This window comes from Propithecus coquereli, unplaced genomic scaffold (genome assembly GCF_000956105.1).
Source record: "Propithecus coquereli isolate 6110/MARCELLA unplaced genomic scaffold, Pcoq_1.0 Scaffold101, whole genome shotgun sequence".
NCBI classification, from domain to species: Eukaryota; Metazoa; Chordata; class Mammalia; order Primates; family Indriidae; genus Propithecus; species Propithecus coquereli.
The window spans coordinates 2217922-2243869 of NW_012133970.1; the positions used below are offsets into that span (position 1 = coordinate 2217922).

General features: G+C 44.2%; 2 protein-coding genes across 2 annotated transcripts; one reads left to right on the forward strand and one right to left on the reverse strand.

Moving 5' to 3' along the window:
• The first annotated feature begins 263 nt into the window (after nt 1-263).
• P2RY4 (pyrimidinergic receptor P2Y, G-protein coupled, 4) lies at nt 264-1909 on the forward strand. Its single transcript, XM_012643399.1, has one exon. It carries the CDS (start codon nt 436-438, stop codon nt 1501-1503), a length of 1068 nt encoding a protein of 355 aa, XP_012498853.1. The 5' UTR covers nt 264-435; the 3' UTR covers nt 1504-1909.
• Nucleotides 1910-20149: 18240 nt separating this feature from the next.
• Nucleotides 20150-25532, reverse strand: AWAT1 (acyl-CoA wax alcohol acyltransferase 1). The gene is made up of 7 exons (XM_012643436.1): nt 25457-25532; nt 24415-24522; nt 24085-24155; nt 23116-23320; nt 22245-22416; nt 20513-20710; nt 20150-20306 (listed from the first exon to the last, which is right to left on the reverse strand). The coding sequence occupies exons 1-7, from the start codon at nt 25530-25532 to the stop codon at nt 20150-20152; spliced, it is 987 nt and encodes a 328-aa protein (XP_012498890.1).
• Nucleotides 25533-25948: the final 416 nt, after the last annotated feature.

Here is a 25948-nt window from a genome sequence, read left to right on the forward strand (position 1 = left end):
GACAGGTGAATGAAGGCACTGTGTGGGAGGAGATGCCCCTCTTCACAGGTACACAGCTGTGATGACGAGTTAGGAGACAATTTGGGTCTGGGCATCTTCCCACTCCGGATAGCGCTAGTAGCCTCTACCCTCGTCAGCTAGCCAGGCTGTGAAGGACAGAGTCAGCTGCAGAATGAGAACAAACCACCAACTGCCCTCCTAAGCCCCGGCACTGCCTGCTGCCCACTGCTCCCTGGGCTGGACCAAGCGGCTGGACCAACGGAGCTTGGGTAGGCACTGGGCTGGCTTGAGTGCCCCCGGACGCACTCCTGGCAGTGCTCCCTAGCGCTGCAACCACTGCTCTCCCTGCTCTCTGCTTCCTTGCCCCAGGTCAGGGCCGGGGAGCCAGGAAATCCAGCCACCCTCACTTCTGCCCTCTCCCCCTCTAGGAGGGCCATGGCCAGGACAGAGTCCTCGCTGTTGAGATCCCTAAGCCCCAGCCCAGGTCCTGATGACAGTGAGGTGGAGCTGGACTGCTGGTTTGATGAGGATTTCAAGTTCGTCCTGCTGCCTGTGAGCTACGCAGTTGTCTTTGTGCTGGGTCTGGGCCTCAATGCCCCGACTCTCTGGCTCTTTCTCTTCCGCCTCCGACCCTGGGACGCAACGGCCACCTACATGTTCCACTTGGCGTTGTCAGACACCTTGTATGTGCTGTCACTGCCCACCCTTGTCTACTATTACGCGGCCCGCAACCACTGGCCCTTTAGCACCGGGTTATGCAAGTTCGTGCGCTTCCTCTTCTATTGGAACCTCTACTGCAGTGTGCTTTTCCTCACCTGCATCAGCGTGCACCGCTACCTGGGCATCTGCCACCCCCTGCGGGCACTGCGCTGGGGCCGCCCTCGCCTTGCAGGCCTTCTCTGCCTGGCGGTTTGGTTGTTTGTAGCCGGCTGCCTCGTGCCCAACCTGTTCTTTGTCACAACCAGCACCAGAGGGGCTACCATCCTATGCCATGACACCACTCGGCCTGAGGACTTTGACCACTACGTGCATTTCAGCTCGGCAGTCATGGGGCTGCTCTTCGGCGTGCCCTGCCTGGTCACTCTTGTGTGCTATGGGCTAATGGCCCGGCGCCTGTACCAGCCCTTGCCAGGTGCCGCCAAGTCATCTTCTCGTCTCCGTTCTCTCCGCACCATCGCTGTGGTGCTGAGTGTCTTCGCCGTCTGCTTCGTGCCTTTCCACATCACCCGCACCATTTATTACCTGGCAAGGCTGTTGGAAGCTGACTGCCGGGTGCTGAACATTGTCAACGTGGTCTATAAAGTGACTCGGCCCCTGGCCAGCGCCAACAGTTGCCTGGATCCTGTGCTCTACTTGCTCACAGGGGACAAGTATCGACGTCAGCTCCGGCAGCTCTGCGGTGGTGGCGGGCCCCGGCCCCCCACGGCTGCCTCCTCCTTGGCGCTGGTGTCCTTGCCTGAGGACAGCAGCTTCAGGTGGGCGGCCACCACCCCAGGACAGTAGCTGCCCTAACTCCGAGGCAGATAGGTTGTAACACTGGAAACTGGGAAGTGAGAGAGAAGGGGTGAGTGTAGGGCAGAGGTGTGGGAACAATAGCGACGCCTGATAAGGCACCTCCTCTTCTCCAGGCTCTGGAGAGAAGCCCTCGCCCTGAGGAGCTGGGGAGGCAGGGAAGTTGTGTGTGACCCCATCTCTCATAAACCTTTCAGCCGCCCTCTCTTTTTTAGCCAAAGACAGTAGCAGTCACTCCTCCGCCTCTACTTCTTTCTCTTTGTTTCTGTCCCTTCCCGGGGCCATTGGTCCTGTTGCTTGGGCCTACAAGACTTCCTGGAAATCTTTCGCAGTCTTTCCTGTTCCATTTTCCCCACGTCCTCCTATAGCATGCGTTTCTGCAGCCAGACCAGAGCGTTTAACTGGATGGGCAGAGAAGACGGAGTAGTCCCAGGATCGGCCTGAGGTATCTGATGGTGATAAGCTGAATCAGGAAGTGGGAGCACCTTGCATATCACATATCACATATGCCGAGGATGTGCCATACATAGCACCTACACCCACTTCCTGGTTCTCCCTTGAAGACAGTATAGTTTTGCCTACTGCGGTGCTGAAATAGGGCACAATCCCAGGGAGCCTACATGCCAGGGTCCCCACATGCAGCTGAAGGGCTGGCACTGTTGAACTGGTGTGCGGCACGAGTTAGAGTCCTATCATGGGTTGGGGACACTGAGGAGCCTCAGGGGCCAGGACCCAAGCTTATAACAGCCTTTGGGACAGGAATGACCCTGGACCTCCTTTATGATGTTTGCTGAGAACATATCTGACAGCTCTCCTGTACTTAACGAAAGGAAGGCTTAGACTGAGGGGGAGGAGCTTTCGTGTCCATAAGCTGGAAGTTCCAGTACCGAGGGGCAGAACAGGTTTGTGCAGAAGATGGGGTGGTGACAGGAATTGATGCCCAGAGCTGGTGCTCCACTGATCTCTCCCCTTTTTCTAGCTGCTGCCCCAGATCAATGATAAATCTGTCACCAGCTCTTTCAGATCAGGCTTTAGGGCTGCAAGGCCAAGACGGAGCACTGGGACTAGGATGGTTCCCTTCAGAGTTTCCCACCCATTCACTCCTCTCTCCCAGTGCCATCTTAGCACTTATGGGCTTATAGGATAGAGTTGGGTGTATGGAACTTGGGAAGCTAAGCCCTAAGCCTTGGGAAGTAAGAAGTTCTGGGCAGGCATTCTCGAGAAGGGTGGGCTCACGCTTCTAGGCCTTCTCCCTCTGAAATCACCTTCTAGCCTATTGGTCTCCTGAGTCAGACCGCAGCCTTGCCTTGCCTTTGTCCCACCCTTGGTGACCTGACTGATTTCTTACTTATCTAGTGATACCAAATTCTCATTGGCTTCTGAGGGGTCTGTTTCTGGAGAGCATGACTGGGGCTGGACTGCAGGGAAAAAAAAGGACTTCAGTGCCCCAACATTTCTCTTTTTGCTCCCAGTTTCTCCCTAGATATGCATGACCTTCCTACTACACAGGACTCCTTCTGTTAGGAGTAAAAGAACTGGCCTTCTTGCCCACTTCTTACTAGTCTCCCAGTCTCATGGCTATTGCCTAGGCTGTTTCATAGCCTGTCTCTCATCTGCACTCCCTCCCTTTTATTCCTATGCCCGCGGCCTCTTTGCCCATCACCTCCCCTACCCGCCATCCCCACCCAAAACAGCTGCTCTGTACCTCACAACTGACGCAGGCTCCTCCATTTCCTCAGTCCCTTTAACTCCCATAGACTCGAGGGAGACGAACTGCCTGGACTTTGTGGTCTGTTACTTTAGGGCTGCCGTCTTTCACAGTTTAGCTTCAGTTAAACACTTTGACTTCTACCCTGGGCCAATCTTTTCTCTCCCAGGACTGGAGGGGATTGCAGATGAAGCCAGATCACAAGACTGGCTTGACCCACTAAAATTTCACGTCCTAGAACTTCTCCTAAGCCTCATTCCTCTTAGCCTGCTGCGTTCCTAGAGAACGTTCCGTAGCAGCTGTTTCCTGTCTTTTCCGCCTTCTCAAGGCCCCAGCTTTATCCTCCCCTTGTGATCTCTTAGAGTTACCTTCCCTCTTGCAAAACCAGGAAGCTCTAATACCTTTACTTTGCTCTGCTTCATTCATGATAACTCCATTTCAGTATCTGCCTTGTCTTTCTCCCCTATTTTCTGCAGTCCCAGAATAAGAGGTGATCCTTTTTCTTATTCCTTGTTTTATCCCTCTTCATTGTTTTTGGTCTCTTCCATCACTGATTTCATCCCATCTTTAAAAAAAAAGATACAAACCAAACATAACCAAAACATTACCACTGATACCTTAACCCTGCTGTTTCTTCTACCTACCATTCTATTCATCTTTATTCGTTTCGCTGTCGAATTTCTGGAAAGAATACTATAAACCCCATTTCCTCACTACAAAAATCACCCTAAAGGGTTAAACAGTTACAGTTGTCTGAATCTGGTTTTCTTTCTGCACTTTCCTGCACTCAGAAGAACACAAATTATCTCTTAAGCAAGACCTTTAACACTCCTCTCTGCCTTCATCCTCTTTGACTTCTCTACCTCACTTGACACTGCTGCGTGTCCTCTGAAATTATTTCCATTTTCCCATGTTCCATGCTTTGCCAGTTTGCATACATATATAATGTTACATGTGTAATTGGAGTATACATATCTTTTAAAATTATGCTTTTAAAAAACTTTTTATTATAAATATTTTCCCTGTTGCTACAGTCTTTCGTATTTATCATTTCAATGACCACATAAAATTACCATCCATCAGTAGATTGTATTTTATTTGAGTATTTCCCTATTATTGGACATTTAGGTAACTGTCAACTCTTTTCTGTGCTTTGAACATCTTAATGTGTATGGCTTTTTTCTTCTTTGTTATTCTGTGTCTAGGACAAGTTCTCAGGAGTGGGATTACCAGACCAAAGAGCATGAACGTTTTTATGGATCGTGATTTCCAAAAAGACTGCACAAATTTTTGACACCACAATGTCATATGAGTATTCCAGTTCCCTTGCAGCTCTAGCATCAGACTTTATAAGAAATCTTTTTGAATGGTGAAAAATTATTTTAAAAAATTTTTCATTTCTTTGATTACTCATGGGATTGAACACTTTCCCATATGTTTACTATTTGCATCCTTCTTTGATTGGCATCTTATTGGTCTTCTTATATGTCTAAATGTATTCTTGGTTTAATATACATATTAATCCTTTATTGTATTGGATATAAGTATTTATCCCATTTATTTACTTTTAATTTTAGTTTCTTATTTTAGCCCCTCCATTTAGAATTTCTCTCCTCCTGCTTTTCTCTCTCTGATTACTTTCTCTCTATCTCCTATGCTGGCTTCTCTTTCTCTTTTACTCCCTAAGTGAATAGAGTTCCTGAGATCTGTCACAGAATCATAGCATGTGGAGATTATTTAATACCCTTACCCCATCAGACCGTTGATTTTCTCTCAGAGAGAACATATTTGCAGGTGAATACAATTCAGTTGACTCATAGTCCTTGAGAGTACCTCAGAAATCGCTTAGGGCTTGAGCACCCCGTCACTTTACAGTGGAGGGAATAGGCCCAAAGAGATGGCTTGCCCATGACTTAGCAAGTTAGTGGCAGAGCAGAGACTAAGCCGCAGGTCTCCTGACTCCCAGGGCTGGCCTGACCTTCTCCCAAGCTCCTCCTCCACATCTTCAATTGCATACTAGATAGTTTCACTTGGACCTTCCGTTGTTACTTCCACTCTCGCGTGTCAAAACCTAAATTCGCCGAACCAGTTCCCCTACATGTCTTGCTCATTTCTGTTCATGGCATCTTCTTTCCTCAAGTTGCCTAGGCTTGAAAATTTTCAGGTAAGTTCGATTCTTGTCTCTTCCCATTTCACCAGGTTCTGACATTTCTTTCTTCATCTTGCCAATTACAATTGGCCTTCCCTTATGGTCCCAGTACTACCATTTCTAATGCTGGCTCTTGTCATTTTATTCCTGATCGACTGTCACAGGCCTAACTGGTCTTCCTTACCTCCAGTCTCTCCCCACCTGAATGCATCCTCTATAATGCATATTGCCAAATTAATCTGCCCACACACTGCTTTCAGAGTTTCACCCTCTTACTCAAAACCCTTTCATAGTTCCCTAGTGTATATAATACAAGCCAAAATCCTTTAGTCAGAAATTCAAGAGGGCCTTTGCAATCTTATTTTCTGTTCTTCCCTAATACAAATCTCTCTTCTCTAGCTAAATTGATCTCCTCATTCTTCCTCCAAACAAGACCTGCACTTTCTCACCTCTGCACCTTTATTCATCCTGTCCCCCATACTGGAATGCCCTCCCTTTCTTCTCTGGCTGTCATTTTCCTACCTAGTCTCCAAGGCCAGGCTTAAGTCCTACTTCTTGTCTGAAGCCTTCCCTGCTGACTCTTACCCACAGCAACCTTCCCCATCACTCCTGAAGTAATTATTGTCTATATGAGTCATTTGGCACTTTTATTATCTTTTGACATTACTTATCCTGTTATCTTGAATTGTTATTTAACTCTTCCTATATGTGTCCCTTGAGTTTCCACTTATAAACCCCCTGAGTGACTGTGACAGAAAAGAAAGGGCATAGGACTGAAAATCAGAAGAGCCATGTCTGAGCCTTGGTTCCGAAAGTGTGGTTCAAGTGTGTCACTTCGGATGAGTCACTCAGAATCCTTGAGCCATAATTTCATCATCTGTAAAAAGAAGATCATAATCTCAGCCTTAAGTACTCCTTCAGATTCTGGTGAGGCTCTGCGAATCTCGAGAGCTAAACAAGTATAAGTGGTTGTTATTCTATCATCCCATTTGCTTAATAAATGGTGCTTGCTTGATAAATATTTTCTGAACGATTGCATGTCAGTAATTTTTGTTTCTTCCCTTGGGTATATTTCCACTTTGAGAGGCCATAGGAAACTGAAGGAATTAAAGACCTAGGGAACCTTAGCAGCAGTGTACGTAGGGAGGAGGGGAAGGTGGCACATCTGAGATTTCACTTTGCTCACATTTTCTACTCTGTCATCCCATAACCCCAGGATCCCCAGCTGGTTAGGCCAAATGCTTCACACACATTTACTGATGTGATGCAAGCCAGTGTTTTGGTGAAGGAGGTTATGAGGAGAAGTAGAGAGAACAATTTTTATCAGATAGCTAGACTTGGCTTTGAATCCTTGATCTGCTACTCACTAGCTGTATGAATCTTGGACAAGGTACCTCATCTCTCTGAGCTTCGGTTTCCTCACTAATAAATTGGGATAGGAATACCTATTTTACAGGGTCGTTGCAAAGAGTCGATGGAGTAATGGCTAAAGAAATAACACTTACAATTCCTGTGGACGGGAGCCCCCTTTCAACAGTTTTCAACTTTAGCATAGCTGGACAAGGAGCCAGAATTCTGGATTTGAATCTGGTGCTATTTAGATGTGATAATTAAGAACATGGCAAAAAATGAACATTTGAGTGTGAGAAGCAGAGGGTTAAGAACTGATCACTGAGGGATGGCCATAGAAATGAGTTGGGAAGAAACAGATTGGGACTCTGACATCACATTAAAGGAGAAGAGAGCTTGAAAAAGAAGGACTTATGCTTTGTATTAAATGTCAATTGTTTTACAAATTGAGGTTCCCATATATCTGCAAAGTATAATGCAACTATAAGTGCTATCAAATCATTTTAAATGCTTAAAAAAGAGGGACTTATAACAGTTATTTAAAAAAACAAAAAATTTTGAATAAAAAAAAAAGAGAAAGATTAAGAAAGTAACCAGCAGTGTCAAATGCCTGAAAGAATTCAGGGCAAATGCCTAAGAGAACTCAGGGAGGATGAGACACTCAGAAATACTTAATAAAAAATACTTGATGACCTGCCAACCTGGATTTATGCATACAAAATATATTAGCCAAGGACATTGACTAAAGAGGCCAATCTCAAATAGCTTCTGTAATCAAGATCTGTTTACATGCATTTATACTCCTCCTTCACTTTGAGTTCCTAGGTGCCCCCACCTCTTTCTAAAGATTTCAGGATAACCCATTGAATGGGTTACTTGCCATAACCTATAGAGCTGATATGTCCAGTATGAGCTGAGATGTGGCTTGTCATCAAAAGGAAGAGCAGAAATACCTGAGTGCAACCAAAGAGCAAGTCTGTCTGTGAGGGTACTTTGGTGTATGTTTGGTTGCCAGAGCTTACATATTTGGGTCACAAAGTGGGAAGAAGACAAATTACCCCTCCTCGAGTCAAAGTGTAAATTATTAAAAGATGAGAACTCTCCAAGAGAAAAAGGAAGGCCTATCCTTCCTTCTCGGGCCTGGCTGGTTATTATCATCAGTTTCGTACCACGGTTTGGGGCCCTAATCCTGTATTTAGATCTACTGATGGGAAGGAGGAAACAAATGTACTGGGAAAACTCAGGAGAAAAATCAGCTGATATCTTCTCGAGACACACTGTGCTGATGGCCCTGGCACAATTCGTATTACTTCTCACTGATATTTAACTTACCACTTCTCATTGTAAACCTCACTCCCTTTCCTACATCGATAGCCCTTTACCTCCAATGTGAATAAAACAGTTCTTTTTACCCACTCTGAATCTTGCTAGATTCTTTTCCAGAGGATAGTCATTGCTCCGGTTCTTTCTGGATTTAAGCCAGTTTGATTTTTAAAGTTTTTGTCTTCATTCATTTATCTGGCGAAGTTTTCCAAAGTGCATATTCCAAGATAGTAATAGGTGCTACTAAGTTTTTAAGGGGTTAGGTTAAATAATGTTAAGCAGGTTTCTTTACTACAGGATTTATCCAGAGCCTTTGACATCATAATGTCCACCATGAATTTCTATAAGGAGAGGATACAGCATCTACCAAACTTATGAAACAAGGGACCTTTTTTCCCTAAGACACATCTCAAGGACCTGCTATGCCAAAACACACTTTAGGAGACACTGTTCTGGTAAGACCAACCTCGAATCTTGAAACCACTTAGTCAGAGTGCAGGAGTTAGCTTACATCTCTTGCTCTGCTAGTTTTCCTCCTCTCTACTACGGGCAGATGCAGACCAAGAAAAGAAAGCTCTTTTCTTTTTTTGCACGTAGACATGTAGAAAATACTTTTATTCATTCGTCAGAAAATCCCATTGCTTTTCAAATCAGAAGGGAGATTTTTTTCCTTCTCGTAATAAAAAGTGAAATACTTTTCCTGCAAACCTTTCCTTTTTGAAGTAGTGTACCAGTTAGGATTGCATTTGATTGCATGTAACAGAAACCTACTGCAGAGGCTCAGCAAAATAGGTGTTTCTTGTGTGCGTTCGTTTGTTTAACAAAAAATTCACAGGTAGGCAGTACAGCGTAGGTGCAGCTGCTCAAGAGAATCCTTACAGCTTCCAGCTTTTTTTTTTTAAGCCAGTCAAATCTAGCAGTGGGGTGTTGTATACCAACTTTAGTGACACTAATGTTAATAAGTTCTGATAACCCTCTACCATCGGACCAGCCACAGCTTCCCGCTTTACCATTTTTTTTAGTGTGTGTTTTTCATCCTTGCGGTTGTAAAATGGCAGCTCAACTTGCAAGTACCTTGTCCATGTTCTACACAGGAGGAAAGGGATAAAAGCATAAAGCAAAGGGCTAAAGAATCTGGCCAACTAATCTCTTTTTCTTTATCAGAAAAACAATAGCCTTTCCAGAAACCCCATCCAGTTAGACTCCTGCTTACACCTCACTGGCCAGAGCTAGATCATTTGGCCACCTCCAGCAATGTGGATGGGAAGTTGGGTATATTGCTGCCTCAAACAAAGTTGGGTTCTCTGCGTAAGGAAGACAGGGATAATGGGTATTGGGTAAGATACTAGCAGGCTCTGTTACATATTGCTTGGTTTATTTCTGACTTGAAAATTGGTTTTCCCATGATAGCCTTATATAATACAATTAAACTCCTTTCTGAGAAAGCCCAGAGTTACAAAAGCAAGATTAACAATATACAATCTTTTATCATATTTATTATAAATTTAAACAACTTCTTGGAAGACCAAGAACCTAATAAATCTTGCATTCGACAATTTAAATTCCTCTAAATTGTCTTGTATTCATTGTGTACATACTATTGTCATCTGACATCATCACTTCTCTTTCACGTGCAAAGTTTTATACAGTCTGCATATGAGAGTGCTTGGTACATAGTAAGTCAGCATTAATAACTGTCAACTGCATTTGGTCATTCATCCGCTAGATGAGCCCCTTTAGGACAAGGTAGGTATCTCACTTATTTCTGTGTCTCTCCCAGTACTTAGCATATAATAGGTGATCAATAAATATTGCTGAATGAAGCAAATGCATGAGTGAATGTCTGAGGCATCCAGGAAGACCTGTCAGGGCCCTAGGTTATCAAGGAAGATCCAGCCCTGGAGTAAGCAAGAACCAGCCTGCCAGGTGAGAAGATAGCAGAAAAACTGAACTGTCAACAGTTGATTCAAAAGCAATTTATTACTGATTCTTCACAGTGCACCAGATACGGTTTTTGCAACCCTTTATACATCTTTAAACATCTTTGTTTTTCATAATTTGGGATTTTTATTTTTAATTTATGAAGATACATTGCCAAACCAGCAGGGGTGGGTGGCATAACTGTCTAAAAACGAATTAGAAATAAAACTCCAAAAAAATATAGGAGGAAAAACCCCATATCTGAAAGTTATAGATTCTTTTCATTATTACAAAAGGAATACATTCTCATTACAGGATCAGAAAGTATAGATAAGCAAAAAGAACCCCACGGGGCAGGAAAACTTTTCTTCAACCTCAAGGAGGGAGATCACAAGTCCCCACTCCTGAAGTGTGGACTATGCATAGAGATTTCTTTCCAAAAAGTGCAGAATAGAAAGGAAAAAAGAGTAACTACAGTGGAGAAACCTGACAAACACTATCTCAGCCAGGTGATCAAGGTCAACATCAACTATAAGTCAATGTTGATGGTATATATCCTGGTAGTCAGTATGTATATTCTAGTAGTACGTGTGATAGTGTGTATCCTGATAAGTCATGTTGATAGGCTGTATCCTAGCTATGATGTGATGAAAACAGCACTTACCTCTGTGGTCTTCCTCCCTAAAACCCATAATCCCAGTCTAACTGTTAATGAACCCACAAAGAGGGTTCAGTGTTACTTGCCACACAGAAAGCCAATTACTGAGACAACAAGAATTGTCAAAGAAGAAAGGATTTATTGCAGGAGACATGTCTACTGGGAGGGGGAGGTATGGACTGCCTCAAATCCGCCTCCCCAATAAACAGGGTCAGGGATTTTTCTGGAGGGGAAATGAACAGCGCGTGAGGGGAGTGAGCATCAGTCCATGTTTGGGGTGGAGTGCGGGCACGCAAGTGCAGTGAGAAATCATGCTGGCACATACATCCAATGATCAAAAAACGGCAGATAAGTCCCTCCCCGGGCAGGGATTTTAGTATTATAATGAGCTAGGGGTTAATATTGGTCATTCTTTCAGCCTTGTGTGCAGGCTCAGTGGGTCCTTGGGCGCAGTCTGTGGTGGAGTATTGCTTATCTTATCTTCTCCAGACAAACAGGTGGTGTTAGGCTTTGTAGTTATCTTGTGACTGCAAGGGGGCTCTGCTGTTTTGGGGGAAGAAACTCAAAAGGGAATGCATCAGTGCAACAGAAAGTTACAAAGGTCTGGTCAGCAAATCTTACTGGCCTGGGAACTTGAAACACAGAAGAACTACAAAAAAAGACTGTAACAAATGTTTTCTTGCTTATGGAGCCGGTTGCATAATCATGATAAAAACATCAGATAAATTTCAATAGGAGAGCAGTGTACTTGACCAGTTTTGGCTCCTCAAAACTGTCAAGGTAACTAAAAACAAGGAAAGTCTGAGAAACTGTCACAGCCAAGAGGAGCCAAAGGAGATATAATACCTAAATGTAATGTGGTATCCTGGATGGGATCTGGGAACAGTAAAAGGACTTTAGGTAAAAACTAGAAAAACCTGAATAAAGTAAACTTAATAATAATGTATCAATATTGGTTCATTAATTATAACAAATATGCCACACTAATGTAAGATATTGACAATAGGGGAACTTTGTATTATGTTCTCAATTTTTCAGTAAATCTAAAACTATTCCAAGCAATAAGGTCTATAAAACACAAACAAAAACTTGCTCATCCAAAGAGACCATTAATAGATAAGCCACTGACTAGGAGAAAATATTCACAAAACATCTATCTGACAAAGTAGTGGTATTCAGGATATATAAAGAATTCCTGCTAAAACTCAATAATGAAAACACAAACAGCCCCGCAAAATAAGCAAAAGATGTAAACAGATACTTGCAAAAGAACGTACATGAATGGCTAGTAAACACACAAAAAATGTCCAACATTATTAATCATCAAGGAACTGAAAATTAAAACCACAATGAGATACCACTACACACTTCCCAGAATGGCTAAAATTAAAAAGACTAAAATTAAATGCCAAATGTTGGTGAGAGTGTGAAGCAGCCAGAAATTTCATACATTTTTGATGGAAGTGTAAAATGGTACAACCGCTTTTGGAAAGAGTCTGTTAGTTTCTTGTAAAAGTCAACATACATCTATCCTACGACCCAGAAACTATATTCTTAGGTATTTACCCAAGAGAAATATACATCCATATAAAGACGTTCATAGTAGCTTTACTTATAATTCCCCCAAACTGGAAACATTTCAGGGGCCCACTGACAGGATAATGGATAAACAGACTGTGGTACATTTGAGCTATACAGTAATAACAGGAATGAACCACTGATATACACAACGGTACGGATGAATCTCAAAAACATTATGCTGTGTGAGACAAGCCAAACACAAAAAGTTTGTAGGAAACGATTCCATTTACACAAAAGTTCAGTATGGGCAAAACTAATGTATAGTGGAAAGAGTCGCTTCTGGGGAGCTTGGGGGCAGGGATTGACAGGGAAGGGGCACGAAGGGCATTTGGATGACAGTAATGTTCTACAGCTTGACAGGGGTTTTGGTTATGCAGGTGTATGTGTTTGTCAAAACTCATTAAAATGGTACACTTAAGATTTGTATATTTGGCCAGGCGTGGTGGCTCACGCCTGTAATCCTTGCACTCTGGGAGGCCGAGGTGGGAGGATTGCTCGAGGTCAGGAGTTCGAGACCAGCTTGAGCAAGAGTGAGACCCTGTCTCTACTAAAAATAGAAAGAAATTAGCCAAACAACTAAAAATAGAAAAAATTAGCCGGGCATGGTGGCGCATGCCTGTAGTCCCAGCTACTCGGGGGGCTGAGGCAGGAGGATCGCTTGAGCCCAGGAGTTTGAGGTTGCTGCGAGCTAGGCTGATGCCACAGCACTCTAGCCCGGCCAACAGAGCGAGACTCTGTCTCAAAAAAAAAAAAAAAACAAAAACAAGCTGAAACTATAAAAAATATTGAACTCTAATTAATGATATGTATGCTAAAGTATTTACAGATGAAGTATACTCATGTCTGTACTTTATTTTGAAATGTGTAAAGCAAGATGGATTGATGGATAGATGTGTGATAAAGAAAATATAACAAAATGTCACTGTACACATCTTTCAACTTGTCAATATGCTTGAAAATTTTCACAATAAGATATTGGGTAAATAAAGTTCGCCACAAAGAAGATTACAGAGTCACTATTCATACCTTGGTGTATATCCTTCCAGATCCTTACCACAGATACAAGGGACACTGTAGACCCAATTTGGCCAAATGCTGAATGGCCAAGTTTTAAAGTCAAAATTCAGGATGAAGTTCAGAATGAAGTTGAGTATTACTATTCATTTTAGCATGAATCCCTGGTACATAAGAATAAATCTGAAACTTTATTACAAAATAAGTATTATTACAACTTAAAATTGTCAGCAGCAATTTTTAAGAAATTTGACATTACAGTGAAGAAACCATAATGTCTCAGCAATGTGAGCTCTGCGATTGTTCTTGTGCTTGCTATTTTGCACATATGCATTTAAGTAAATGTTCACTTTCAGCTGAGGGCAGTGGAAGAGCATGATTCATGGCTTAAATGGAATTAGTTAACTAAAAATTAAATAGAGTTCCTGAAAGTTATTTTTAATGTTGTTAAGGCTAGTACATCAAGCAGTTCTGTAAAGATTAGAATTGAGATATAATTTAATTTTTATGGTTAAAACTTTCATAAAGGGCTGGCCACGGTGGCTCCTGCTTGTAAACCTAGCACTGTGGGAGGCCGAGGTGGGAGGATTGCTTGAGGTCAGGAATTCGAGAGCAGCCTGAGCAACATAGCGAGACCCCGTCTCTACTAAAAATAGAAAAATTAGCCCGTCGTGGTGGCGCGTGCCTGTACTCTTAGCTACTTGGGAGGCTGAGGCAGGAGGATCCCTTGAGCCCAGGAGTTTGAGGTTGCAGTGAGCTATGATGAAGCCACTGCACTCTAGCCCAGCTGACAGAGCGAGCCTCCATCTCAAAAAAAAAGAAAAGAAAAAAAGCGGGGCAATTCCGTGATTGAACATGTCAATAAATCTTATCTATAGGGAGAGGAGACTAGAACAAGGATAAAGATGTAATCGGTAAAGAAGTAGCATTCATGCATTTTGGCTGCGAGAGGGTATGTTAGCTATTTTGCGGGTGGCACAGTAACCTTATTTTGTTTGTGTTTAGACAAAATTATAAAATGGCCTTGTTTCGTTTCACTTTATCATGGTGTCAGAGCAACCTAGTCTGAGGTTGGTATTCTGTGAAATGTTTTATGTCCAATAGGAGAATAACATGGTGTAGCTGTGAGTGGCAGGCCAGCTTCTGCATGTCAAGGGCTTCTCTGTCTGTCTATCTGTCTGTCTCTCTCTCTCTCTATATATATATATATACACACACCCACACTCAACTTTTACAATTAGATAATTTTATACATACGCTTCTGTAAACTCTTTTCACTTAATTTATTGATAACAGTTTTTCCTATCAAAAATAATAATTCTGCAATGTCACTTTTAATGGCTATGCAGTGTTCCATTGTATAGATGTATATAGTGTCTTTTATTGTTTAGCCTTTTCTCTTTTGATGGACATTTAGATCGTTCCCATCATCTTGCTGTTATCCACCTGGCAGAGCAAACCCTGTTGGTTGTAAATCAGTTAGAATCAGGATTCTGACGTGGAAGATTTCTTAAGGTGTGAAAATGATCTTCTTGTGCCCCGTGTATATAACATGGAGTCTATTATGGACTAAATGTTTGCCCCCCATTCATATGCTAAAGGCCTAACCCCCACTGTGGCTGTATTGGGAGATGGGGCCTCTAAGGAAGCAATTAAGGTTAAATGAGGTCATAATGGTAGAGCACTGATCCTATACGATTAGCGTCCTTATAAAAGGTGACAACAGAGAGCTCTCTCTTGCTCTCTCTCATTGAGGGAAAGCCAGATGAAGACCTAAAAGCAAGAAGGAGGTCATCTACAAGCCAGAAACACAGCCCTTACCAGGAACCAAATTTGCTGAAACTTTCATCTTAGACTTCCCAGCCCACAGAACTGTGGGAAAATCAATTCTAGTTGTTTAAACCATCCAGTCTGTGGTATTTTGTTATAGCAGCCTGAAAAGACTAGTGTAGAGTTCATTGGCCAAATTCTGTGAATCTACCTAGGATTTATTTTATATACATACACATACACACACATACACGCACACACACGCACCCCTGGCATTCATTTTATATATGTTCTAATTAATTAGCTGTTCTCCTTTAACTTTTTAAGCTTTTAAAGTAGGGATGTAATGAATTACTTTTCTTATTAATAAAAACATTTAAAAAGTGATGAGTTTTCCTTGCAATACCAATTCAACAGCACCCCACACATTTTTTAAATAAATTGTTTATTTTGGAATAATTTTACTTCTACAGAAAAACCTCAAAGGTGGTACACAGAGTTCCCATATATCTCTCATTCAATTTTCCCTACTGTTAACATCTTATATAACCATGGTACATTTGTCAAAACTGAGAAATTGACATTGATACATTAATATTAAACTCCAGAATTTATTAAACTTCACCAGTTTTTCCACTCATATCTTTTTTCTGTTCCAGCACGCAATTCAGTGTACCACATTGCATTTAGACGTTATGTCTTTTTAGTTTCCTCTGGCCTGCGGCAGTTTCTTAGTCTTTCCTTGTTTTCATCACTTTGATGATTTTGAGGAATACTGGTCAGGTATTTTGTAAAATATCCCTCAATTTGGGCTTCTCTGATGTTTTTGCCATAATTAGACTGGGTTTACGGGATTGGAGAACAGTAAAGAGGTAAAGTGTCTCATCTCAAGATATCAACATGACTCATCACTTGTGATGTTAACCTTGATTGCGGGGTTAAGGTAGTGTTTGCCTGGTTTCTCCATCGTAAAGTTACTCTTTTTCCCTCTCCACACTCTATTCTTTGCAACCGAGTTGCTGTCTGGCCCAGCGGCGGCCTGTTAGGAACTGGCTGAGCATCGCCACCTGACCTCCCCCCAACCCCGCCTGAAAAATCGTCTGCCATGAAACAGGTCTCTGGTGTCAAAAAGGTAAAGGACTGCTGGTCCAGCCCGTGTTTGGGGGTGGGGAGCGGGTTAAGCTCTGTCTCCTAGAGGGGAAGTATCTATAAGTAATATTTGTAATTCTTCTGTAAAGATTTGTCCCTTTCCCACCATTCATCTGTTTATTCAATCATTTATTGTTTTGGGGGGGTGTTGTGTGGGGTTTTTTTGTTGTTTTTGAGACAGAATCTCGCTTTGTTTCCCCGACTAGAGTGAGTGCCGTGGCGTCAGCCTAGCTCACAGCAACCTCAAACTCCTGGGCTCAAGCAATCCTTCTGCCTCAGCCTCCCAAGTAGCTGGGACTACAGGCATGCGCTGCTATGCCCAGCTAATTTTTTCTATTTTTAGTTGTTTGGCCAATTTCTTTCTATTTTTAGTAGAGACGGGGTCTTGCTCTTGCTCAGGCTGGTCTCGAACTTCTGAACTCAAACAATCCTCCCGCCTCAGCCTCCCAGAGAGCTAGGATTACAGGCGTGAGCCACCGTGCCTGGCATCATTTATTGTTTATTCAATAATTTATCTCAATATGGACTTCTGCATGTATATTTTATACTTTGGATCACAATAACATGCTATTTTATTTATCTTGTTGTTCAAATTGTTCCAGCTTTGGCCATTGAGAGCTTTCTCAGGTTGTTCCTATGTCCCTTTGACACACTTGAATTCTTTTGTTTTTTGAGTACTTCTTTGCTTTCTGACACTTTGAGATGCTCCAGGATCATTTTGTATTTTCATACACTTGAACATGCTGTATTTACATTGTACTGTTTCCCCTAACATATTCCACTATTGTTTTAAAGTTCTTTTCTGAGCCAGTTGTCAGGAGAACATTGTTTATTACCATTCAGTTGCCAACTCTAATTCTATATTTATTATTTATTTCTAAGTTTACTGTATCGTATCCTGTGAGTATGGTAGGTAGAATTTGTGCCTTTAAAAAATCTTATTTAATAAGAGAATTTTTATTTTCAAATACATAAATAGCTGTGAGTGACTCGTGTATACTTATAAAGAAAATGTAATTCCTTGCCCTGCTAAATTCTTATCATTTGACAGCCTAGTCTACATTATTTATTGTAGTATTCAGCTCCATACTTTTCAACCTTTATCTCCAATCACTCCCTCTCAAAGGGTATGGAAGAATGAAGGAAGGGGTAATTCATTCTGCCTGGTGAAGGCTTCACTGAGAAGGTGATTATTTGATAGGGGCTTAAGAGATGAACAGGCTTTACCATGTAGAGAGAACATGAGCAAAGGCAAAGGGAGGTGAAAATGTTCAGAAAACATGTCCAGTGTACTACTTTGGATCATGATAGGGAGTGATTGGAGATAAGGCCAAAACGATTAATAGTGGCCAGAGCGTGAGGAGCCTTCATTGGTGGCCCTCTGTGGGGCAGCCCTCTGGACATCTCTGGGCTCACTTTCTGCCTCCACGGTTACCTCAGACCAATCCCTGACCATTTGGTCCACTAGGGCTCGCCATCCTGGCCACTTTTTGGAAATGTTCCTTTGCACCCTCACATACCATGATTAAGTCCTACTGATTAGTTCCCTTGATGATCACCACATAAAAAGTCACGGTGACATCCAGAGTATGGAGCAGATACGTAGGGTATTAGGGTATCTCAAAACTATTTAGAGAGAGATGGGGACAGGGAGAGGGAGAAGGAGAGATTGCATTGTTGGGGAGAGGGTGAGGGTGAGGAGAAAAGATACAGGGGGAGTGAATTTTTGAGGAGGAGCAAGTGGCCAAGGCTGATAAGAAAGCAAAGGCTTAAATTGCCATCCCTCTGTTCTTTTACTCTTCCGGGAAGCCATGGCCATGAAACACAGATAGCCTCATTCACACGTGTGCCCTTGAGACTTTTCTGGAAAACTCTGCTCTCATTTCCTCATCCTAGAAGAAACAACCCAAACAGGTGGGAACAATTCAAATCCAATTCCTCTTTTATTCAGCTACCTTCTGATCACCCCCTATGAGGTTTCAATCTGCCCTATGAGTCCCACTTCTCCCATAAAGGCCTCACCCAATCTGATAGTCTCCCAAATCAAATCAGCCACCTTCCCTATATTACTAGCAGTGGGTCGGCATTTCCAAGACTGTATTTAAAGGAACTCTATGTTCCATGAGATGTTAATAAGTGATATTTGATGCAAAGTTTCCATTGTCAGATAAGTTTGGGAAATACTAAATACTCCCTTTTCAAAAGTCACAATGCCCATTAGTGTACTAAAGGCTCTGAAAATACTTCAATAAATACATCTGTCTAACTTTGTTTAATCCAACATCTCCTACACTTATTTTACCACAGAACTATTTTTTTCCTGTGCAATATTCATTAACATTTGAGGATCATTAATGGCATCCAGAGCACAATGTAGGATATTCTGGTAGAGGCACTGTAGGAGCAAGAAAGGATTTTAAGCAGAGGAATGACAAGTCAGATTTACGTTTTTAGCAAGATTGCCCTTGAATTAGTATGATGAATGGGTCGATTACAGAGGACTTTACTAGAAGGAGTGGCAATGGTGTAGGAATGTTGATGAGGGCCTTGACTAGGTTGCGACAGTGGAGAAGGAGAGAGGGGACAGGTTGGATTAACATTAAGGTGGTACGATTGATAGGACTTGGTGCTAAGATGTAAGATTGGGAGGAGGAAGACGGTTTGCCTGGTATTGGGTATGTTGAGGTTGTCGGAGATAGGTAAATTAGATATATTGGGCTGTTGTTTAGGAGGAAAATCTGGGTTAGAAATAGATATTTCAGACCTGAAAGAGTGTAAAGTGAAAGAAGAGGGCGAGACCCCACCCAAGGCCACTAGCAAAGAAAAAAGGCTAGTAGTCCAAATGGTCTTTTAACTTTTGGTCATTTGCTATTTTTTTAAATGTGCCTCTCGTTGCTTGCCTTGCGAAGGGAGAGACATCTGTATTTTTATTTACTCTTTTTAAAATTCTCAGAATACAGCTTTAGGAAAAACTTTTAAACAGAATTTGGTAAGGATTTAAAACATAGATACTGAGTGCATTCCCCACAGCTGGCTGCCAGGATGGTTGTGAGTACCTTGGGACCGTGAAGTCAGAGGATCATTATGAGGACAAGGCCTATGGGAAATGCCTGTGCCGACTGGAAAATGATCCTGAGTAGAATACCTTTTAGCTGTCCTACCTGTTCTCTGTCAGTGGTGTGGGCATAAGGCAAACCTTTACATTTGAGGGCAGCAGATTATGGCACAAAAACGTTTATGTACATAAATGTTTATGGCAACACTATTCATAATAGCCAAAAAGTGGAAACAACCCAAATGGCCATCAACTGGTGAATTGATGAACAAAATATTAATACAATGAAGTATTATGCAGCCATAAAAAGGAATGAAACACTGGTACACGCTACGACATGGATGAACCTTGAAAACATGCTAAGAGAAAGAGGCCAGTCACCAAAGACCACGTATTATAGGGTTCCATTTATACAATTGTTCAGAATTGGCAAATCCACAGAGACAGAAAGTAGATCAGTGGCTGCTCAGAGGCTGGGGGAGATGGGGGAATGGGCAGTGAATGCTAATGTGTACTGGGTTTCTTTTTGGGGTGCTAAAAACATTCTAAAATAGATAGTGGTGGTGGTTGCACAACTTTGCGAATATACTAAACACCACTAAATTTTATATTTCAAACATATTAAGTTTATGGTCTGTGAATTACATCTCAATGTTGAAATTGTATTAAGACTGAAAACAAAACAAAACAGCCTGGCCATCATTTCACACCTTCAGGAGTCCTTTAAGACCTGGGGTGTCGGGGTTAGAGAGGACAGCCAGGAGGACCCCCCTTTGAGGAATTACTGAGTGAAGCTCCTCAGTGAGAACTCCTGCAAGGGCTATGTGGCAAGGAGGCCAGGGAAGAGTTCCTAATGCTCTCCTCTACCACACACGGCCTCCCTCCTCGCCCTTCCTCCTCCAGGCCTCTCTTTGGTTAGTAGCAGGCACTCCTGTGCTCTTGGGCACGCGGTCCCTTTGGTCACAGGAAAAGAAGCTTTTGGGTCTCGGAGCAGCCATACTGGGTCTTATGCTGGTCAAACAGTTTGTGCAGAGCACCCATATAGAGCGCATGGTATTTGTCCACCATCTCCTGGCGTGGCTTTTCAATTTTGGGCAGCGGCAGGGGCTCTCCGACTGCCAAGAGAGATGAGAAAACAGAAAGGGAAGGTGTTAGACCCTCCTCTTCCTTTAACCTCCTTTTCCTTCCTTGGGCCTGACCTTCTCTCACCCCAAGTCGGCTCCCAGCTTCTGGCCTTCTGCTGCCCTCTTCTTTGGTGGGGGTGGGCTGGGGCTGATGTTGAGAAAGCTGAGGTGGCCTTGAGGCTGAGAGCAGCACTCATCCACAGTGACAATAGTCCAGGAGTATGGCAGGAGCCCAGTGGAGCCTTGGCAGAGACCTTGTCCATAGAAGACACAAAAGTAGAAACCAAAGACACGGCGGAAGCAGCTCTGGAACTTGTACATCCAGCTGTCCTCATGAAACGGCACTTGCTCATACACCTTGGTTTCTCCAAAAGTGAAGGTGGGGACCAGATGAGCCCTGTAGGAAAACCCTGATTTATTTCCCAAACACAGGCTAGAATGGGACCCACCCTGGATAAACGTTTATTCACCGTCAGGCCCCCATCTATTCTGTTAAAATCCTGGTGACATAAACCATTTCCTCTTGCACTAAACGGGGCTTCCCTATTTAATGTCTCTTGTCCTGAAATTTTCAAGGCCAGCGAGAGTGCTGTCTCTGGGCCAGGATTACAAGGGCAAGATATGGGGGTGTACGGAGGGAAAAGGAGTTGGGCAGAGATCCCCAGAGACCCACATCATGAAAAGCTCCCAGGAGGTGTCAAGGAGGGGAATATCCGACTCTGCTGCTATTAGTGGAAAGCACAGAGAAGATGATACTTTCGCATAGATGCGCATCCTGTATATGATATGCCCCTCACCCAGGGGAGCTGTGCATAACGTATTCTGTCCTTGGGTCATGGGATTAGAGAAAAGTTGTTTTCCTTCCATGGACCATGTGAATCCACCCTGAACAGTGCCCTAGGTAGAGAATCGGGCTCCTTAAGTTCCTTGAGTGAGAGAAGGGTAAAGAAAACACAGTTTCTCTTACACAAATCTTTAATGAGTTGCTAGAACAATCTCTCAGCACTGTGATATATATTACCTTACTGGTTCCTCACAGCAAAGGCAGCGGAGGACACAGTGGGGGATTCAGAAGCACAGGTTCAGAAGGGGAAGGTCATTCAGGCAGTCGGTGAGTGGCAGGACCTGGATTAGAACCCAGGACTCTTCCTTCCCAGCTCAGAACTCTGTCCCCTGCATTATGCTCCAAACTGATGAACAGGTCCCTCAGGCAAGGTCCATAGAAGAAATGCTCCCCTCTTCTCTGAGTCTGCAGTAGGACAATTGTCCCTGTGTCCAGTGAGCTGGCCTGCTGACCTGATGGGTCACCCCACAGATCCAGCATTGGGCTCCTGCTCTTCACCCCTAAGTCAGAGTGGCCAACATTTACTGATCTCTTCCTGTGTGCCAGGACATGATAGGTGATCTGTGTGGATGAATTCATTTCAATCCCACAATCACCCTATGGAGTAGGCACAATTACCAGTAGCCACATTATGGCGATGCAAAACACCAAGGCTCAGAATGGTTGAGTACCCTGTCCCAGAGTGCGTGGAGTCACAGAGCCAGGATTTTAAATCAGGCCCCTGACTCCAGATCCTGCACTCACACTCATCATGCTGTTCTGCCACTTGCACTTACCGTTAACAGACAGGTGTGGTTATCAGTATTGATAGAGATAACGTGGCATCATCTATATGCCAGGGCGGCCCTAGCCCGATCCCCCATGATATTGAACCTGGGTTTATGGCTTGGCTTCCTGGGAACTGGTCCAGCTAGCTCAGAAGGAGTGGATGACCAAAACCTTTTAAAAATTCTACACCCATCACTTCTACTCAGTGGTAAGTTCCTTGAGGGCAAGAATTGGGTCTGATTCATACATCCTGGCATCACCTACAGGGTCATGCTGCTCAGAGAAGGCCGCCCACTCCCTCTCTGGGGAGAGTACCTACCCGTGCTGGAGGGCTGTGCACACGAACCCCTTGCGCTTCTGGAGGATGAGGGTGGTGGCGTTGGGCACATTTTGCAGGGCCTCTCCCACACCTCCCACTATAATGCCCACGAGGTTGCCAGTACCGTGGCTCAGCAGATAGTTGATGGCTGGCTGGCTCACGGGGCACACACCTGCATGAGAATCAAGGAGCAAAATGATCAGGAGAGGAGAAAATGGCTAAGAGGCATCGCCCTCCTCTCTGCTCTTCACTGGCTTGTTCATGTGCCCTCTATCGCCACGGGCGCTAGGAGAAAAGGCTCAGTGAGATGGGACTTAAGGGTGTGGAGAAGAGAAGGCTGTGGACAAACAGAACACAGCTTATGTTGAGGCACTGTCTCTATTTTGCAGGAGACACTGAGTTGAAACTACAGCAGGGAAGTTTTCAGTGAGATAACCCGAAGGACTTTCTGAATCTCAGCTATAATTCTACCTTTTTCTTTTCCAATAATAGCAACTCTGGTTTCTCTTCAGATCATATAAATCTTTCGTCTTTTACTAGGCAACAGCTATTATTATTGAGCACATCCCCCGTGGCAGGCGGGCGTGATGTTGAATGCTTTCCTTGCATCATCTCATTTAATCATCAGACCACATGTGAGGCTGGGCTACTATCATCAGCACTGCTTTACGGAGGAGGAAACTGAGGCTAGTTTGCTCAAGACCACACAAGTGGCAGAGCCAGGATTCACACCCAGGCAGTTTAGCTCCAGAACATATGCTTTTGAGTACTATTTATGATGACACGGGGGTAGGGTGGGGAGGAGGGGACGAGGCTTAAAAGGGTGCATTTCCAAGCAGAGAAATGCACCAGTAAATAAGGTCAGAAACACCTTTGGCCATGAGGTAATCCCTAATAAACGGGATCTTGAAGAACCAGGACAGCGTGGCCAAGTGAGGAGTGATGCCTGGGAAGGTCTTCGAGAAGCCTGTGGCCTCAGTGCAGAAGTTGCAGAAGGCGCCAAAGGTCAGGAGGCCATGGGAGTGAACCCCCATGAGGTAGTTGTGCTCAGGTGATAGTTCTTTAGTCTTCAGGATCTGCAGCCCTGGAGAGAAATGCCAGAGGGGGTGGGATGAGATCACATGGGGAAGCAAGGGTGATGACACTTCAGGGATTAGGGTGCTCTCTAAGGCAGAACTTTCCAATAGATAGACCATGAGTGGCTTTCAGGAGGCTGACATATTGATCTCCTCAGCCCTCGGCAACAAGGTAGGATCTGGGGCAGCTAGAAATGCCAGGCCTCCTGCCTGTGGCTGCAAGTGGTCTTGGCCATCTATGTCAGTGCATTTCATGCAATTTATCATTTTTTAAGAGCACCATTATGTGAAAAAGGTTGGGAAGCTCTGCTCTAAAAATCAGGGCAGTGTTTGTTGTCTACTCCAAAGAGTGCCCCGACGATCAGCCTAGCAGTACAGTCCTGAAATCTCTTCCTGGTTATGGTTTCCACCCAACCCCCTTCTACTTATCTGCCTAAGTACCTTGTACCAAACTATAATCATATTCTCGTCTATCCTCCCCATTAGATATGAGCTCCTTGATGGCAGAGAATCACGTCCTAGCCACTTCTCTGTACCCCTAACATGTGTTCCAGAGTAGACTTTCTATCAGTGTCTATTAAACTGAACTGAACTGTACTTGTCTCTGCCTGTGTCATCTGGCGGGTCATGCCAAGGCTGTCCAAAGTATTGTAGCAGAGTATAGAGTGCTCAGAAGGAATGTTGGCTCATCTTCCTTCTGGACAACCCTAGTCATTTGGTATAAATGCCCGGGGGGACTGTGAGGGACACTGGGGAAGAGACACTGTAATGGGGAAATAGTCCTTGATGTAGGTCCAGACACACCAGTTCCTTACCCTGGCTGAACGCCTGCCACCTGAGACAAAAATACCAGTATGCGATGATGTCAGTGTGTGCTTCCTAATACCTCCCACCGACTGGTACTTTTCTAGCAGCACAGAGAGACTAAGGCTCTGCTAGCGAGGCGGGGAAGGAAGAGACTCCAGAATGGTCCTGTCTGGCCCAGCTCCTGTGGCTCTGAGAACTTGAATGAGAGGCCCCGTGGCATGGTGAGTGGGACTGCCTGGTTGCAGGTTAAAGTAGAGTATTTTTCTTTGTAGGTCCATGAGTCTTACCTTGCTCTGGGATCTTCCAGTCCAGGAAAAACCAGGCAAAGTAAAGTGCTGGTAGTGGCCACAAAGATGTAAACATCAGGTAAATGAACAACGGCTGCAAGATCCAAACTGACGAGGGACTAGGTCAAACCAAATTTGTGCTGGGAGTAGAACTTGACCATGTCCAGTCTCATTACCAGCCCCCCATAACACCCACACCTTTGGTTCTGGCCCTGAGCACAATCCAGGTCCTGTCTATCCATCATCCACGTCCACTTTTCCTTCAAAAATGTTCTCTAGTATCTACGTACACAAGCCCTATTTCTCTGCCTACCTGTCGTCCCTGTCCACCTGACTCTCTGTCCAGACACCATCCCTCTACTCCTGCTCTGTGCTTGCCACCGGCTTTTTCCCTCCTGCCCCCATTTGGCGACCCTCTTTTTTCTTTTGTCTTCTGTCTCCCTCCCTATCCATCATCCCTGAACCCTTGCTAAGCCACTCCCTTGCCCCTACACTACCCATATCTTCCTACACCCTGCCCACCCGTCATCTGCATCCCTCTACTGTTTCCCTCTACTGTTTCCTATCCACCATTCTTGTCCTCTTACCCATTCACCGTACCTTCCACTGCCTCTGTCTTTCCCCGTGCTACCTCCTACCCCTTCCCAGAGTGGACAATTCTATGGCTTAAATATATGCTATACTTCTTTAAGTCTGGAATGCTAATGTCCCACTCCCCATGATCATAAGGGAGCATTCCCTGGGCCTCACTTTTTCCTTTCTAGATAGTAAGGGTAAGGAAGTGTCTGAAATTAACTATATCTACTCATATCCATCATGACCCTCTTCTACCCCCCTGCCTGTTCTCACTGCCCTGGGGCTCTATCTCTTCCTTCTCCAGGGCATTCATGGAACTCGAGACTCCTTGATTTTACTCTCTAGCACCATCTCAGATGATCAAAAGGCCCGAGGTAAGACTTCCTATGACCATAAAAATCACCCCAGATCTGACCCCGGCCTCTGACTCTGGCTTCTTGCTATGCACTTCTCGGTTGGTACTCACAGATGGACAGGTAGCTCAAAGGCCACTGAAGAAGCATCAAACTGTGGAAATGTTTAGGCTGCTTGGAATGAGGCATGATGCCCAGGAGACTGAGGGAGGCAAAAATCCCAGAACAGTGTTCCAACCAAAGGAGTCACCAGCCTCTGGAAGCTCACTGGATAGTGAATGCGTATGACTATGAGGAGTTTGCACCTGCCCGCTGCCCCCACCCCCCACCCACTGTCGGGGGAAGACTCTGAACTGCAAGGACTGCCCATCAGTTCTGGCCCAGCCCCATCGCCCTTTGACTCTCTTTCCTAGGATTATTAGGACATCAGGTTAGAGAAAGGTGAGAATGGCTGCCATCCAGTTTGAGTGACACAGAGACCCAGAGAAAGGGAAGCACTTCTCTCACAGGCTACTCAGAGACTGTAGGGGTTGTGACCTTAGGGGGGTGACTGATGGGAAGGGAATGCTGGGTATTCATGGGGTGGCGAACAACACTCGGGACTA

Coding starts and splice junctions, on each gene's coding strand:
- P2RY4 (XM_012643399.1), top strand. CDS start 436: ATGGCCAGGACAGAGTCCTCGCTGTTGAGATCCCTAAGCCCCAGCCCA.
- AWAT1 (XM_012643436.1), bottom strand. CDS start 25,532: ATGCCTCATTCCAAGCAGCCTAAACATTTCCACAGTTTGATGCTTCTT. Junction 24,523..25,456: donor TTTGAGCTACCTGTCCATCT/GTGAGTACCAAC, acceptor GTCCCTCGTCAG/TTTGGATCTTGCAGCCGTTG. Junction 24,156..24,414: donor CTGGAAGATCCCAGAGCAAG/GTAAGACTCATG, acceptor TTTTTGTCTCAG/GTGGCAGGCGTTCAGCCAGG.